The 15,152-nt window shown below is 49.5% G+C and overlaps 1 protein-coding gene across 1 annotated transcript in view; it reads right to left on the reverse strand.

Moving 5' to 3' along the window:
• The window catches only part of MYH13 (myosin heavy chain 13), a 73,837-nt gene that overhangs the window by 28,110 nt on the left and 30,575 nt on the right, over positions 1-15,152 (reverse strand). Inside the window, exons 18-24 of the mRNA XM_027774920.1 lie at positions 8,307-8,424; positions 6,939-7,062; positions 5,209-5,345; positions 3,361-3,616; positions 2,169-2,411; positions 1,164-1,340; positions 1-52 (exon numbers count right to left, since the gene is read on the reverse strand). The exon at positions 1-52 is cut by the window's left edge and continues 127 nt beyond it. Of these exons, the coding sequence (XP_027630721.1) occupies positions 1-52; positions 1,164-1,340; positions 2,169-2,411; positions 3,361-3,616; positions 5,209-5,345; positions 6,939-7,062; positions 8,307-8,424 (1,107 nt within the window). The remainder of the gene's footprint in view (positions 53-1,163; positions 1,341-2,168; positions 2,412-3,360; positions 3,617-5,208; positions 5,346-6,938; positions 7,063-8,306; positions 8,425-15,152) is intronic.

The raw sequence follows: 15,152 nt of genomic DNA on the forward strand, positions 1-15,152 counted from the left end.
CTCTTTCCAGGTCTGCCCGCAGTTTCTTCTCCTGCTCTAAGGAGCCCTCCAGCTATGGAGACAGAGGTGGAAAGGCTGAGACCCTGCTGGGAAAATGAGCTTGCTTCTTTTAGCTGGTGCAGCGACACACATGACCTATGGCTTCCTGGGCTCCTGTAGGGTGCTGGCTGTAAGCCTCAGGCCCTGGGAGGAAGCAAGTCTTCTTCCTACCTTCCCTTTCCCCTCTCCTCGAGCAAAGACTACCTCAAGGGCCTTCCTTTCTTTTTTCAGCCAATTCCCACGTGGCCTGTCACAGGCTGTGTTCCCTGTAGAAGCGTGGTAGCTGTAGATGCGTGCTCCTGCACAGATAGGAACACGTGGGGGCTTCTGTGAATGCACTGTGGAGCTAGGATACACACCATCACTCCTCCCCTACTTATGCTGTGCACTCCCAGGGGGATTTAGGCAAGGGATTTGTGTATGTGTGTGTGCACACACATGTGTGTGCAGGCGAGGGGGTCAGGAGAGGGGAAACACTCTGGCCTTAGAAAAATTAGAGATCTGGAAAAGTTCTAGCCACAATAGTGAGTCAAACCTGAAAATTTCAAACCTGACTCTTAAGTCGAGAGCTCTTATCACAATATAGGGCCAGCAGGTGGTGTAGTGGTTAAGGCGCTGGACACCCACATGGTCAACTGCGGTTCGAGTTCCAGACACAGTGGCTTGAAACTCAAGCCAGGGGTGTGTGCGTGTGTGCCCAAAATCCTGAGAGGGGAATGGAGGGAAAGAAAAAGATTTCAGCATCCCCTCAGGGAGTGATTTCTCACTTTCTCTCTGTATTTCTCTGTCTCTGCATGGAGTGCACGTACCCTATAACAAAAATCTCTCTCTCAAAAAAAAAAAAAGTAATATGATGGGAGAAAAATAGTGATTTTCTTGGCTACAAGTGGAACTCTTTGTCATGTAAACCAGAGGATCGGAGGTCTTGGAACTTGAGGAGAAACTGGGTCTTTGCACGGTTATGTGGCTTGCTCTGTATCACAGGCTCAGGACGGAGCTGCCACCCGAACTGAGGGATTCTGACTCGGAATCGGAGCTGGCAAGCCCTGTGTCCCGTTCAGACCCTCTCATGGCTGCACTTCCCCAAGCAATGAAGGCTGAGCGTAGTAGGAAAATATCCTCACGTCATCCACTTGCTGTTCCAGCTTGACGTTGATTTTGATAAGACCGTTGACTTTATCTTCTTCCACCTGAAGATCGTCCAGGGTTTGCTGATGGGCTTCCTGTAGAGATTTCTTTTCTTTGGTCAATTTGGAGATGTTTTCTTCTAGAGCTGTCATTTCTTCAGAAAGATTCTTTACCTAAGAGAATATGAACCCAATTTAATATAGAAACAAACAGAAGTTTTCAACCATAAAAGCTATAGCTTCTCTCCCCCATCCTTTCTTCCTTCCTCCCTCTTTTTCTTCCTTTCTTTTTCAAATTTTGCCAGAGTGTGTGCACCCTGCAGATAAGGGAGGAAGGCCCCACTTTCTGCCAGTCCTTCGGGTTAGTCAGTTTTCCGACTCCTTCACCATCTGCCTCCTTCATTCTCTGCCTGGCCTCTGCAGGCATTTTAGCTTGCTATCCCTGTGCTAGGTGCTATGAGAAACAAAGATGAACAGGAAGTAATCTTTCCTCTTAAGGAAGTGCTAGAAGTTTGCAGTACAACCAGGGAGGGCTGCGAAGAGCCGAGGGCTGGGCCAGGAACAAGGCAGAGCCAGAACTTGGTGGCGCTCAATCGCCTCTCCTCGGTTCTTGCCTCTCACTCTCAGCAAGGTGGGGTTGATGGAGTTCCTGCCCCCACTTCCCCTTTCTCCTCCTTACAGAGAGAGCAAGGATTGATCAAGACAGTGTGTGTGGGTGTGGGGCGGTGGACGGTGGTGTAGTCGTGACGTACAACGCTTCGTGAGGCTGACACACTTGAGAGCTTCTGGGTTCACTCTCGGAACCTCCCCGAGGATGTCAGGCATGCGTGTCCGTGACCTAGGGCTGGCCGAAGCCTGGGGTGGACCATGGCATTGACACCCTATTGGGAGTGCCATCTCTCTGCCTCTTTCTTGATCACGGAATAAAGAAAGAGACTGTTAAAAAATAAATAAATAAAAAATAAAAAAACCAGAGCGGCCGCAGGGAGCCCGTGGGCTCACCTTGTTCTCTGTGGCATGCTTCTCCTTCTCAACCTTCGTCAGGGTCAGCTCCAGGTCGTCGATGTCTCGTTTAAGGGAGGAGCATTTATCTTCCAGGCTCCTCTTCTTGGCGACCAGCTCCGAATTCATCTCTTCCTCCTCTTCTAACCTCTCAGTCAGCTCCTTGACTTTCGCTTCCAGTTGGATCTTGCTCTTGATGAGTCCCTCGCACCGCTCCTCGGCGTCCATCAGATTTTCTGTTTCCTGAAAGAACCGGGTCAGGTGTTGTGCACTGTATGTATGATTTCACTTTTCCTAGTTTTTTTTTTTAAAGATCAAAATTCATATCTTGGGGTCAGCAGGTGGCATAGTGGTTAAGGCAGCTGAATCCCACAGAGCCACCCGTGGTGTGAGTCCCGGACCCAGCATCTTGAAAGACATAGCAGGCAGGTGTGTGTACGCATGCCCCAAATCCTGGGAGGAGAACGGAGAAGGGGTTGCAGTGTGGCCGTCCCCGCCCCTGGGGAAGGGGTGCCTTCTTACTTTCCCTCTCTCTCCCTCCCTGCCTCTCCCTTTATCTTTCTCCTTAAGCACACTGACTCTAGAGCAAATTTTAAAAATTAACATTTTAAGGTATTTTTGAATGTAATCATATATTTCTTTTAGTGTGATCATACTCTAGCGGAAGTAGAATCACGTCGGGAGGTGTGAGAGGGCTCAGGGCCATTCGTGGAGCTCCTAACGGCGGCACCCTGCAGCACCCTATTGAAACGCTCTGCCTGAGGTCCTCCGTGGTCTAATGACCAGTGCAATGAGCATGTTATGGAAAATTACTCTTCCTACTTCAAATTGCGTTATTTAATTTGAACGATTTATTTTTATTGATAACATTTTTAAAAGATCTGGTACATTCTGACGGCTTTTTATTATGACGACACAAACATATCTCTCATAAGCACACAAAGTATGTCGAACTCTGCTATGGACGAGAGGGAGAAAGCCGAAAGCCGGGAGGGCACAGATCACCTTGCAGAGTGGTTTCTGGTGTGCACTGCCTGGGTGGAGCTGGGCCCGGCCTCCTCCTCCTCCAATTCTCTACGTGACCACTGGGTGGCACCACCACCTCTTGAATAGACTCTTGACAGGGGCCTCCATGGCTCTCCTTTTCTGTCCTCCAGAGGCTGTTTTGCATCCTCAGGTAGAGGGTACTTACAGACTGGACCTGCAACTGAAGGTCATTCTTTTCTTGCAGCAGGGAGACCATTTTCTCTTCCAGTTCCTTCCGGCGAGCCTCGGATCTGGCCAGTTCTTCCTTGGCCTTCTCGAAATCCTCCTTCATGGTGGCCATCTCCTTCTCAGCCTCCGCACTCTTCAGCAAGGGCTTGATTTTGAAGAACAGGTTCATCCAGGGCCAGTGCTTGACGTTCATGAAGGAGCGGATGTTGTACTGGATGCAGAAGATGGAGTCCCTGGACACCCGTTAGGACGTGGGTTAACAAACCGCAGCAAGGTCTATGCCCACCCTTCTCCACCCACCCCCAGTGACCCCAGGACCTTCATCCCTTCCAACCAGGGGAAAGGAGGCACAGCCAAGCTTTGCAGATCCTGTGGACCCAGAGTAGTCTGAAAACAAGGGGTGGGAGCAACAGCACAGGCAAAGACTGGGAGGAGAGAGGGGTATGGGGCAGCTCAGGGGTCTCCAGCTGCAGCCACCAGCGCTCTGTGGAAAACTCGGCCTGAGCTCATGCATGGTCTCCTAGCAAGCAGTGCAGTGAGCATCTTTCTCTCCTGTTCTTTTGGTCCTTCTCCCACAGTTAAATTGTTAACTAACTCTGACCTTTGTGAAACTTCCTTTGCCTTTGATTCCAAAGTAATAGGGTCCCCCACACCCCCTTTTTTTGGTGACATGGGCTCCCTTTCCTGCAGAAGCATCAGTGCAAGTTCAGGACCTGCCTTTGTGTGAACCCGGAAGTCTTGGGCCATCTCTCAGTCTCTTGCCTTCCTGGAATGGATCTGTCTTCCCAGTGTTGACTGCTGCCTTCACCTCTGTCACCCACACACCCCTACTCTTCACCCTCCACAGCTTCATACTGCCACAGCCCCTGGGACCTGAAAACTCGCTTCTCTGTCTCTTAAACTGGCCCTTTCTTGGGGACTCTTCTCATTTTTGTGCTGACTCCCATTGGATTCAGCAAGGTAGGTACCTGGGAGTTATTCCTGACTAGAACACAAGGGTGGCCTGTTATGTCATGGACATGCTATTGTCATTTCACCAACAATGCAGCTCCCTGGTACAGGCATCAGAGAGTCAGGGAGAACAGGCTTCCACCCTCTTCCTGAAAGTCCCACACATAACTGGTCATCAGTGCTCTATTCCTTCTCTGGAAGCATGGCAGGAATGACTTCAGTATTCCTTCATTCTATGCCCTCCTCTCTCACCCATAGAACATGTCCTTGTCATCGCTTATTTGGACTTCTGCCACTGCCTATTCTTGTCCCCTTTGGTCTCCTACAGCTCACTCTCCTCCCAGCTGCCAGAATGACCCAATCCCATCCCCAGCTCTCCATCAACCAGAGGATGAGGTCACATGGGACCTCCACTGCCTGCCTCTCGCTCTGTGCTGCAGTAACTGTGACTCGCTTGCTGGTGTCCTCCCCGGCTCATGCTTTCTCAGGTCCTGCAAACCTTCTTTCAGAAAGCACCTCCCTCCTCCCTGCTTTCCTTGTCATGCCAGCCCCAGCCCTCCAACCAGGCTGAGGGCTTACCCTTACTACTCTCCATTCCCGTGAATAAAACAAACGCTGGGCTTGGCCTGGGTGTGAAAACCACCCATCTGTGTGTCTGCTTCCCACTCATCTGTGAGCTCCAGAAGGACAGGGCTCGTTTTTGTCTCCCCAGTACTAAGCAGAGTACCGGCCCCGAGATGCCACCCAGCAGATGCCGGCTAAATGGATGAGCAGAATGAAGGAGTAAGTGAAGCTCCCAAAACTAGAAGCAGGAAGCCGTCATCAGCTGCGAAGTATGGAGGGCAGGAGAAGGTGAGGCGAAGGTCCCGGTCACCTCCTCTCCATCATCTTCTTGAACTCCAGCCGCATGAGGTACCCCCTGCACACAGCCTGCGTGTGCGTCATCAGTGACACCAACTTCTCATCTCTCATCTCCTCTAGAAGTCCCAGGAGCCCAGCTTTGAAAAATACCTGCATTGTGAGAGAGAGAGAGGAGCCCTGCTTTGTCCTCAGCAGGTGTTCCACCGGGGTCTTGAGAGAGCCCGTGTTTGACCAACCGCCATCCTGACTCTCAAAGTGCAAGGTTGGACCTGACAGCAATGAGGTTTGCCGGACTCGATTCTCTATGGCTCTGCTCTGCGCAGTGGCTCCCCCCATCCCCCCGGGGAGAGGAATGGTCCGTTCTGAAGTGTGTTCTAGGCCCTACCAACCCACATGGGCCAGTTCTGACACAGTTGCATACAGGGAGCAATAATGAGCCCAGAAAGTGACCACAGAGCACAGCTGTGCCCAGGTTGGGGGGATGCAGATGCGTCAGGCTCAGTCTCCTCCCCACCTGGGAAGACTGGTTCCATCCTCAGGCCCACTCCCCCAAGTCATGACTCCCTCCAGAAGAACTTCCTCTATGAGCTTCCAAGGATGCAGGGCACCCTCTGGGTCAGCAGGCTGTTTGCTGGTAGGCACCCGCAGCCTGCTCCTTTTCTTAAAGTAGAGCTTCAGAGTCAGGCCAGAATTTGAAGCCAGCCTCTGCCACTCACTATTCCTGTGGCTGTGGGCAAGTCCTGCCCTCTGAGAACCTGCATTTCCCCTGCTCTAGAAAGAGCCCATTGAGGGAAGTACCTCCCTTATCACCTTCAGCCCCACTTCATCGGTCACTGGGAGGAGTCAGTGAAATAGGTATAGAAAGCTTTGCACTCGGATTATATGCACGGGCTCAGTAAAGGGGAGCCTTAACAACAACAACAACGGCAAAATTGTCAGGAGGTGTGTGCATTTGCCAGAGAGAGACAGAGAAACAGAGAGAGAGAGGCAGAGAGGCGTGGTCACACCACAGCCCCCTCTCTTTTGTTTCTCTGTCCTGACAGGATTTGGGGCACACATACACACGCCCCTGGCGTGCTTTTCAAGTTCTTGGGGCCAGAATTTGAACCACAGTTGGCCACGTCAGAGCCAAATCCCTTAACCATTACGCCGTAGAGCCAGCCCAGGGCAGTCATTTTGTGGGGTATAGTTCTTCTCAAGTCTTCGCTGTGCCTGGAGTCTTTTCTTTGATCTCTTCTCTTTTTTGCTTCTTTCATCCCCTTTAAGAATCCCTTCTCTGGGGGCCGGCAGGTGGCGTGGTGGTTAAGGGCTCTGGACTCTCACATGGCTGACCAGGGCTCGAGTTTCGAGTTTCGGACCTTGCTTTCTCACTTTCTCTCTCTCATTCTGTCCCTCTCTGGTCAAATTAAAATAAATAAATAAATAACATTAAATAAAATAATAATTTTTTTTTTTTAAAGAATCCCTTTTCTCCTCTCCCTTCAGGGCACTAAGGTTACCCATTGTTTTCTTCCATTGCTTTCTTGTGGGCTTTGGGCTTCTAATCTAAACTTCTGGCCACTTAAAGATCAACAAAAAGAGCTTTCTATACCTAGGTACAGAGTTCCCTTTTCCTGGGCTACTAGACAAGGCATGGTCAGGTTGGCTGGAAGAAGAAAGAGACCCTAAGCCTTTCCTCTGATCAGTTAACAAGCAGCCTGGGGCCCCACAGGGAGCAGTGCCAGTTCCTTCCCCTGCCCTCACCTTGGTGTGTCCAAACCTGTACTGGTCCCGGTCCACGTCAATGGAGCCCAGGAGCTTCTCAGAAGCGTTTTTGCTATCAATGAACTGCCCTTCTGGGATGGCACTGGCATTGAGGATCCGGTACCTGAAAAGAGAAGACACAATTTTCTAAATAGATTCAACCCCCCCCACCCAAAGGTGCTATCTCTGAGACCAGTCCTTCTAGAACTTTCTCCTGCTTCAGACTTAGGAGAAAATAGAATACTGAATAGCCGGTGCTAAGGTTTGGATATTCCCCAAATTCATGTGTTGGGACTTGGTTGTAATGTAAAGATATTGAGTGAAAGCAATCCCTTCATGGCGTCCCAGACTGGAGCCATTTGATGAGGTCAGTAGGGTGGGGCTCCCGCAGTGGAAATCTGGTAGGTTTATAAGCAGAGGGAATGAGGCCAGAAGAAGAGAGAGAAGATATAGACCATGCTCTGCTCTGCTAAAAGTTCTGTCTTCTGCCATCTCGTAATGCCTTTGGACTTCCCAGCCACAGAAGAGTGAGTTTTGCGAATAAACCTCTCTTCTCTTGAAAACTCTCCCAGCCTCAGGTCTTTCTATTAGCTATGCAGAAATGGACTAAGAGAGCAGCTGTGAGAGAGGAGGCCACCTAGGATATTGTAGGCAAGGGGCCATGGCAGGGTGGAGAGAGGCATGTCAAAGGGAAACTCCTCTCAGCGCATGGCTGTGATTTTGCTTTCAGAAGAAACAGTTTCTGTCTGACTGAAAGAAGCCTTGAAATCAGCTGTGACCTGCAGACTCTGGTCCTATTGTCTCTGGAAGGTCCTCACCCCTCTTCCAGCCTTGACAAGGCCTGGATGTATAGACCCAGGTGGCTGCTGGAAGGAGGGTTGGTCTGGGTCTGCAAGTCACAGCTGGAGGTGATGTGGCCCTCCGAGGACATGTGGCAATGTCTGGAGACCTTTCTGATGGACATGGCTGAGGGGGAGTGAGGTTCGGTGTGAGCACCTCTGGGTCAGGCCAGGAATACTGGTAACACCCTGCGATGGACCAGACAGCCCTATAATAAAGGATGATGGTGCCCAAATGTCCGTAGAGGCTGAGACATCCTGGTCTAGAGTCACAGACCAAGTGTGGGCCCTGGCTTTGGAACCACACTGGGCTGGCCCAGCTACTCACCACGGGCATGAGATTGTCCCCTGGAAGCACATCAGGCTGGCCTGGCTACTCACCTTGGGCCTAAGATCAGCCCCCCAACAAGATGAAGTCCATGGGAAGCCCAGGAGGTTTATGTGCTCAGCAAACACACGGCCCAAGGTGTGCTTTCCAGGAATGCACGAGGTGCCGTCAGGAGAGAGATGTAGAAACCAGGTGACCTACCGCTGTTTGAAGTCAGCATAGAGGATCCTGCTGGGGAACCCCTTCCTGCAGATCCGGATGCCCTCGAGGACCCCGTTACACCGCAGCTGGTGCATGACCAAGTAGTGGTCCATCACGCCTGCAAAGACAGTGCCCGGGCACACCTGTGACCTCTCCACTGCTGGTCTTAGATGGTCCGAGGCAGAGTGAGACACCCCTGCTCACCCAGACTTGAGTGGAAAGACTCCGTGCCGGATGTATGCCGAGGGACGAGGGACGTGGGAGGGCTGGAGCCTGCCTACAGTTCCCACAGTAGAAAGAATTCCTGCCTCCGGGGGAGACTCTAGCATCCCATACCCATAGAGATAAAAGCCCAAAATATTCATCTTTGCCCTTTTCATAGCCCTTGACTCTAATTAAGCTCTGAGAAAGGACAGAATAAATGTGGGGCACCCTGAGGGCTTCCCCTCGGATGACTTTAGGTGCTTCCTGCCTCCACTCTGAAACAGAGATGTAAAATGTGCAGGCCGGGCCTCTAGTGGGAGAAGAGAAAGTGCAGACAAGGAGGGCTGTGGTGGGGCCCGGGAGGGCGAGGCGGCAGGGCGTTACCTGCGGACTGTTTAGCACCTGCTCTGGGAAGCAGGGGGAGAGCCACAGCTTGGGTGGAGGAGGGGCCAGAATGCAGGCTCCCATGAGGAGGTAACATGGTCACTCTTGGAAACTAGCCTGGCTCAGGCACGACTCAGACTGGGAACGAGAAAACGTTTCGGGCTGCGTGAGGTTAGGAGAGGGACTATGGCTGCATGATGGCATCTCATTGTGGGCTCCCTGAGTTGCCTGGGGAGTGGGGTTAATGATGGCTTTGACTTAATCATGTGGAAACTTCTGGAATGCTCACAAGCTTTCCTGGTTGCTATAAGGAGAGGCCATTAAACAATGATACAATTTTCAAGGCTTCGCTAGAGCAGGGCTATCCGATACAGCAGTTATTAGCCACATGTGGTTGTTTACATTTAAATTCATTAAAGTTAAAAATGTACATTCTTGGGACCAGAAGATGGTGTAATGGTCACATCGCTGGACTGCCACATAGTTGACTGCAGTTCGAGTCCTGGACCCGGCGGCTTAAAAGTCATGCTGATGCGTGTGCATGTGTGTCCAAGATTCTGAGAGGAAAATGGAGAAGAGATTGTGGCATGGACGTCACTTTCTGTCTCTCTCTGTGGAGAGCATGGACATCATGCTTTCTGTCTCTCTCTGTCTCTCAGGTGAGTACACATGCCCTATAGCAAAAATCTCTCTTAAAAATGCACATTCTTAGAGGCACTAGCCACGCTTCATGTAAGCAGTGGGTACGCGCTAGGACAGTGCAGTACAGAGCATTTCTATCGTCTCCTAAATTTATCGGGCAGTGAGTCACTAGAGAAAAAGTGGTTAAGACCAAGGAGAAAATATACAGAAAGGTTCAAGAATTGCTGACGTGGGAGACCAGCAGGCGGCATAATGGCTATGTCGCTGGACTCCCATGTAGTCGACCTTGGTTCAAGTCCCGGACCCCGTGCTTAAACTTGCACCAGCTGCGTGTGTGTGCATGCCAAGATCCCAAGAGGAGAATGAAGGAGAAGGAACTGCAGTGTGGGCATCCCCCCTGGGTGGTGATTTCTTGCTTTCTGTCTCTGTCTCTCTCTGTCTTTCTGGCTAGCATATATGCCCTATAGCAAACCACCCCCCTCCCCCCCCCCAAAAAAAAAAAAAAGAATGCTGCCATGGGGAGAAGCTTAGAAGTCACCTAATCCAACACCCATTATTTCTCAGTGGACGATTCTGGGAGGTTCAGATCCCAGATGTGCCATCACGGGCTGTTTGAACTTGTGCCTCCTCTAAGGATAATAGTGGTATCCACCGCCCAAGGCTGTGTGAGGATTAAGTGAGCTATTAAGTGAGTTAAGACGAGCAGAGGGGTTAAACTAGCCTCTGACACATGGCCAGAGGCTCTATAGATACTTGTTACTGACGTTGCCTGATGCGATCAGGCACGATTTAAGGCGGGGCCGAGGTCTGCATCTGAAGAGCCAGAGAAGGGATAAAGGCACACTTACAGGGCAACTGAAACTCTCGGAGCCAGAAGAAATCTAAAGACCATCATTTTACGATGGGAGACTAGCGCTGAGCTGCCACTCTGCTGGCCAAGCCCTGTGCCCATTGGGGGCAGTGTCCACTCAGAGCTGGGAGGCCTTCTCTGTTTCCCACAGAGGCTTCCTAGGGGATGTCAGGGCCCCGGGGGAGACAGGTCTGGAGATGCGAAGTGCTTTACGAGGGGGATGCAGAGCTGAGCCTGGCCTCTGGTCCCTCCTGGGGCCCCTGTGGATTATGCAGACGCAGAGTCCGAGTTGAGTTTTCTTAGCGCCCATATTCTATGTCTTTCCTTCTAGCCCAGCCTGAGATGGAATCTAACATTTCCACTTAAAGGACCCTTCTCTACCTTATACCGAAGTGTGAAACTTCTAGAAAACTCCCCGAGCCAATGCTTCATCCATCCCGAGTGATAGCACTGAAGGGTTTTGCTGACTTATTTATTATTATTATATTGTATTTTAGAGAGAGATTTTTGCTAAAGGGCAAGTGTGCTTGCTGGAGAGACAGAGAGACAGAAAGCGAGAGATCACTCCCCCCGGGAGGGATGGCCACGCCACAATCTCTCCTCCTCCATTCTCCTCTGGGGATTTTGGGCACGCATACACAGGTACCCAGTGTGAGTTTCTAGCTGCTGGGTCCATGACTCAAACCACAGTTGAACATGAGGGAGTCTAGCGATGTAGCCATTACGCCATCTGCTGGTCTCAGGGTTCGCTTTTCTTATTTTGCCCTCATTTATCACTTGCATCCCGTTTCTCTCTCCTGCCATCTCAGTCTTCATGGAAAGTTGTATTTTCTATTTTCCACAACCTTTTTGAAGTCCCTTTGTAAGTTTTGTATTTTCTGATGCTTTGACATCTCGGGGCCTTGATGAACAGGGCAGAGACAGCCCCTTCCGCAGCCAGCTAATTGTCAGAGAGCGCGCAAACATCTCCCTTCCTTTTTTTTTTTCCCTTGACAGGTTTTTGCTACAGGGCACATGCGCTCGGCAGAAAGACAGAGACAGGAAGCGAGAAATAACCCCCCAGGGGGGATGGCCATGCTGCAATCCCTTCTCCTCCATTCGCCTCTCAAGATCTTGGGCATGCACTCACACGTGCCCAGTGTGAGTTTAAGTCATCAGGTCAGGGACTTGAACCATGGTCGACTACATAGGAGTCCAGCGACACAGCCATTACGCCATCTGCTGGTCCCACATCTCTCTCTCTAAGTGTTCCTTTCCTGTGTAAATCTGCAGAGCCAAAGCCCTTTAGCCCCCAGCTGCCACCTTGATTAGACTCTCACAGGTTTTTTATACTGGGCCAGTGAATATTCTCCTAATCGCCCAGGGCCTGCACCTTGGAGTCTGCTGAAATGAATCAAAATTGCCAGTCCTACTTCTGCTTAGCCCGTTGACTTGCCTTGACAGTTCCTTCCCATGAATAAGGCAATGAAGACCCTCGGCTGTGATTTCCCAAGCTCCCCTAGCTGCCTGACTGGGCTGAGAGCTTCCCCCCATGGTCCTGCATGGTGTGTTCCCTCCCCTCAGCACTGTGAGTGGCTGTGTTTTCAATGGCAGGAGCTCCTGGCTCTGTGGGCATCATCGTACCTAAATAATAATACAAGGGGGTCTTCAGAAAGTTCGTGGAAAATGCATATTCTGGAGGGGAAAAAAAGAACTCATGAAACTATGCAAGCAGGCTGGCGCTTTCTTTTTGCATCAAATTTAACTCGAACTTGAATTCTATTTCTCTGCGATCTCTTTGAAGCTATCTTTCTCGTGAAATCTCCATTTTAAAGTTAGCAGTGAGTCAGCCATGGGTCCGGCACACATGATCAAACCCCCAGCTTGCCGCAAAAAGAGAGAAGATACAGGAGGGAGCTGCTCCGAGGGTGCCTGCTCCAGTGGGTGAGCAGAGAGCAGGGAGCCTGTGTGCGTGAAGCCCTGGAGGGGACGGGGGTGACAAGCAAGCACCATCCATGCTGCTGTGGGAAAAGGGATTTTATACCTGATCATGGACCTGGGCTTCCAGTCCCAGCATGGGGTGCCCTGGGCAAAGCACTGACATCCCCATAACCGTCTCCAAAGCAAGAAGTCACAGGCGGTGCTGCCCACGGCATTGCCCATCTCCTGACTCAGTGGGTTGGTTTAGTCTCAGAGATGAGAATGAAAACAGAGAGGCCAGCACACAGGAGAAGCAAAAAAGAAGGGAAGGGACAGAAATTGCACCAAAATGTATCTTCTGACAGCAACAGTAAGCCACTGGGTTAACACAAACCCTGAGGCCCCTAAAGGCAGTTTGAGCACGCAGAGGTTCGACCCCTCTTCCTGCCACCTGACACGGGCAGGCCATCTGCTTCCAGAAATATTATAGCACATGCGAGTTTGACTCATGCAAACACATGCTCAATGTCAGTAATAGGAATGGATTTTTTTTTTTTTTTGCCACAGGACATGTGTGCTCACCAGAGAGACAGAAAGTGAGAAATCACCCCCCAGGGGAGATGGCTATGCCGCAATTCCTTCTCCATTCTTCTCTCAGGATTTTGGGCATGCATGCACATGCACCTAGCATGAGTTTAAGCTGATGGGTCCAGGACTCGAACTGTAGTCAGCTACATGGCAGTCTAGTGATGTAACCATTACACCACCTGCTGGTCCCAGGAATGGATTTTTAAATGACAAACCAATAATGTTGTTGATGCTTAACTAGGAAAACGGTTTTTTTTCCGACATGGGAGAAGTTGGCTGAGCCAGGTTCACTGGGAGGGGGCGCAGCAAGCACCCAAAAGACGTATCCACACATGCCGCTTGTTCTCACCTTTGACTTAGACCTTAGAGCCTACTTTAGTGATGCAATTGAATGCAGTAGACCTGGCTACCTAGGGAGCTGAAGTATGTGTTCTGCAAAATAATAATAATGTTAATAATAGTAATAATAATTGACAGCCAACATTTACTGAGTGCTCACAATGCCCTTGGCTCTGCTTTACTTTTTATTTTTTCTTTAATGTCAGAGGGTGCACACAGGTGTGTAAGAGGGAGGACGACAGCACTTCCCAGTGAGGCGAGTCACACTGCAATCTTTCCTCCCCAGTCTCCACCCCGTCAGGATCCTGGGCTTGCACACACATTTTTCAAGCTAACAGGACTGGAACTTGAATCTTGGTCCACCCTATGGGATTGAGCTTCCTTTGCACGGGCCTAATTGCTACACCATGGGGCCAGTCTTTAGCTCTGTTTTATTTATTTATTTATTTATTTATTTATTTATTTATTTTTGCTATAGGGTATGTGTGTTCACCAGAGAGATAGAGAGACAGAGAGACAGTAAGTGAGAAATCACCCCCCGGGGGAATGGCCACACCTCAATCCCTTCTCCTTTAGGGATTTTGGGCACGCACACACACACACACCCGGCATGAGCTTTAAGCTGCTGGGTCCAGGATTTGAACCTCAGTTGACTACATGGGAGTCCAGCAACATAGTCATTACACCATCTGCTGGTCCCATTCAGGTCAGGTCTGCTTTAAATGCTTTGTTCCTGACAAGAAGGAGAAATGAAGAAAGGATTGCGGCATGACCATGTTCCCCTACGGGGTGTTTTCTTGCTCTCTCCCCCTCTCTCTGTCTCTCAGGTGAGCAAAAGCACCCACTGGCAATATAGTAATAATAATAATGTATAAAATGCTTTATTCACACTTGCTCATTTAGTCCTTTCAACCACCTTCTATGGTGGGTTAGATGAGTTAAAATCTACAAAGTGAGCAACCGCTTTATAAGTATTTGTTAAAGAAATAAATTAAAAAAAATGTCATTTCTATCTTCATTTTATAGATAAGAAAGCTGAGACACAAAGAGCTAAAGTATTCAGCTTAGCTAGATAGATTCTTAGTTTTGTCATTTAAAGATTGGAAATAATTAATACACATCTTGCAGGGCCCTGTTGCAAGGATTAGAGATAACATAGAAAGGGATGCACGTGCAGTTATTGAAAATAAACCCGTTGTTACTGATGCTGTTTTATTACGGGATACTGCAGATGATTATTTACCACAGGTCATGGCTCTTAACTTTAAGATAAATAGAGCCAACAGAGCCTTGAAGAATCTTACGAGGCCCAGTCGCTGCGGTGCTGCCGTAATGCACGCCCTCCCTGCAAGGCTGGAAGCCCCATGGCTGACCATGGATTTCGATCCCTAGATCCACCTGAAAACAGGCGGGTGTGTGTGGGTGTCCCGGATCCTGAAGAGCTGGGGGCAGGGGAAAGGAGGCTGCAGCTGATGAAACCCTGTCGAGAGCAATTCTCTCTCCCTCTCTCTCTCACTCGTGCTCTTGTGCGTATACTCGCTGTCATAAACGACACCAAGAGAGTGTTATGAAAGCTATGGACCTAATGTGCCTATATTTGTACAGGTAATTTTTGAATATGATTTCATAGTAGTGGTGCCAGATAAAATACAGAATGCTCAGTTTGATTTAAATTTTAGGTAAATAATAAGAAAAAATTTAGTGCAAATATATCCCAAACATTGCCTGGGTGATACTTATACTATTTTTTTTTTATTGTTTATCTGAAATTGGACTTTAACATGGCATTTAGTATTTTGTTTTTATTGCTATATCTAGCAACCCTATTTTATTTTTTTAAAAGAATTATTTTATTTATTTATTCATTTGTTAATTTCAATTTGACCAGAGAGAGACAGAATGAGAGGGAGAGAGAGAGAGAGAAAGTGAGAAAGCAAGCC

The sequence above is a fragment of the Tupaia chinensis genome, unplaced genomic scaffold, assembly GCF_000334495.1.
Source record: "Tupaia chinensis unplaced genomic scaffold, TupChi_1.0 Scaffold000493_1, whole genome shotgun sequence".
Taxonomy (NCBI): Eukaryota; Metazoa; Chordata; class Mammalia; order Scandentia; family Tupaiidae; genus Tupaia; species Tupaia belangeri.